Here is a 1,271-nt window from a genome sequence, read left to right as displayed (position 1 = left end):
CACAGATCCAGGAGCTGACTGACCCGCTGCTGGCTCGGCATCGCGGCCGCCCTCGGAAGCCTCTTCCGCGGTCCCGAGGCCCTCGAAATCCAGCCAGAGACCGTCTGTCAACTCCTGCCCCGACAAGACGCGTAGGCCCTTGTGACGTCGCCCGCCTCTTCCGGTAACCAGGCGCGGGCGCGCTAGCGACTGCCGAGCTCCTTTGGGGCGGAGCCCGGCGCGGTGCGCCGGAGCGGCGGCGGGATAAAATGGAAAGGAACCTTACTCTCAGAGAAGCGCCGCGGCAGTTGTCGTTCTGCAGACCTGCGGCCGGGCTCCGGCGCTTTCCCGACTCGGCCAGCCCCGCGCGCGACCTAGCCCGGTACCCCTGGAGCCGCGCGTGGCTGCGAGGTCGCTGCTCTTACTACAGGGGTGCGTTTGATCCTGGGCCGAGCATCTGGCGATGCACACCAGGGACCCTCTTGGATACAGACTTCGTGACCGTCAAACAGAGAGTTTTAGCGGATCCGAGAGTGACTGCCGTTTACCGAGCACTTTCTGTAAGAAAGCACGCACTGAGCTGAGTGCTTTCATTAATTAACCATATTCTTTTTAATCCTGTGAAGTCGGAATTATTTAGCTTATTTTACAGATGAGGACATTACGTGCCTACAAAAAAGCTCAGTAAGCATTTCATCACGGAGACAGGGGCTTGTGTTTAAATCAGAAGGGTTTCTAAAGAAGAGGGACCTTTCCTCAGGTGGAATTGTCTCTCCTTGGTTATGCTGCAGAGTACTTCCTACTTTTTGGTGCTTGTTCATTCTTCCTTGTAGATTAACCTGTTGTTTATATGTCTTCCTTTTGTAAGCTTTTGAAAGTTGGAACCCAGTCTTGTTCATCTCTTCAGGATGCTGCTTATTCAATCAGCACGCATTTACCAAGCACTGAAGGAGGGCAGGGATTGTGCTGGGTGCTGAGGCTTCAGTGGTGAACCCTTGAACCAGACAAGTAAAAAGACAATCAGAACAACTGTTAAATACTAAGATGGAGTTAGTTCTATCGGAACACCCATGGAAGGGTGGGGGGAGCAGGTTGAGAGAAAAACGTGGCCTGTTAGGGACTGCAAATAGTTCAGGATGGCTACAGTGGAGAGTGGTGAGGTGCATGTAGAGGAGGGAACAGGCAAACTTCTTCTATAAGGGGGCAGAAAATAAATATTCTAGGTTTTGTGGGACATCCCTTGTTGCTGAACCGAACTGGGCTCCGCGTGTCCTACCTGAAGCCAAGCTGAT

The 1,271-nt window shown here is 53.2% G+C and overlaps 1 protein-coding gene across 2 annotated transcripts in view; it reads right to left on the bottom strand.

Moving 5' to 3' along the window:
- The window catches only part of AMN1 (antagonist of mitotic exit network 1 homolog), a 64,275-nt gene extending 64,014 nt beyond the window's left edge, over window positions 1–261 (bottom strand). The window contains exon 1 of one of the 2 annotated variants that reach the window (XM_024747098.1): window positions 24–261. Coding sequence is in view for 1 of the 2 variants with exons in the window: in XM_024747097.1 (XP_024602865.1) it covers window positions 4–41 (38 nt within the window). In the remaining variant the exon portion in view is untranslated. Of the gene's footprint in view, window positions 1–3 lie in introns of both variants that reach the window. The other variant, XM_024747097.1, reaches the window with a different exon arrangement.
- Between the last annotated feature and the right edge of the window lie 1,010 nt (window positions 262–1,271).

Source organism: Neophocaena asiaeorientalis, unplaced genomic scaffold (genome assembly GCF_003031525.2).
Source record: "Neophocaena asiaeorientalis asiaeorientalis breed wild unplaced genomic scaffold, Neophocaena_asiaeorientalis_V1.1 scaffold487, whole genome shotgun sequence".
Classification (NCBI taxonomy): domain Eukaryota; kingdom Metazoa; phylum Chordata; class Mammalia; order Artiodactyla; family Phocoenidae; genus Neophocaena; species Neophocaena asiaeorientalis.
The sequence above is the reverse complement of the archived record's forward strand: the minus strand, read 5'-3'. Positions and strand labels throughout refer to the sequence as shown.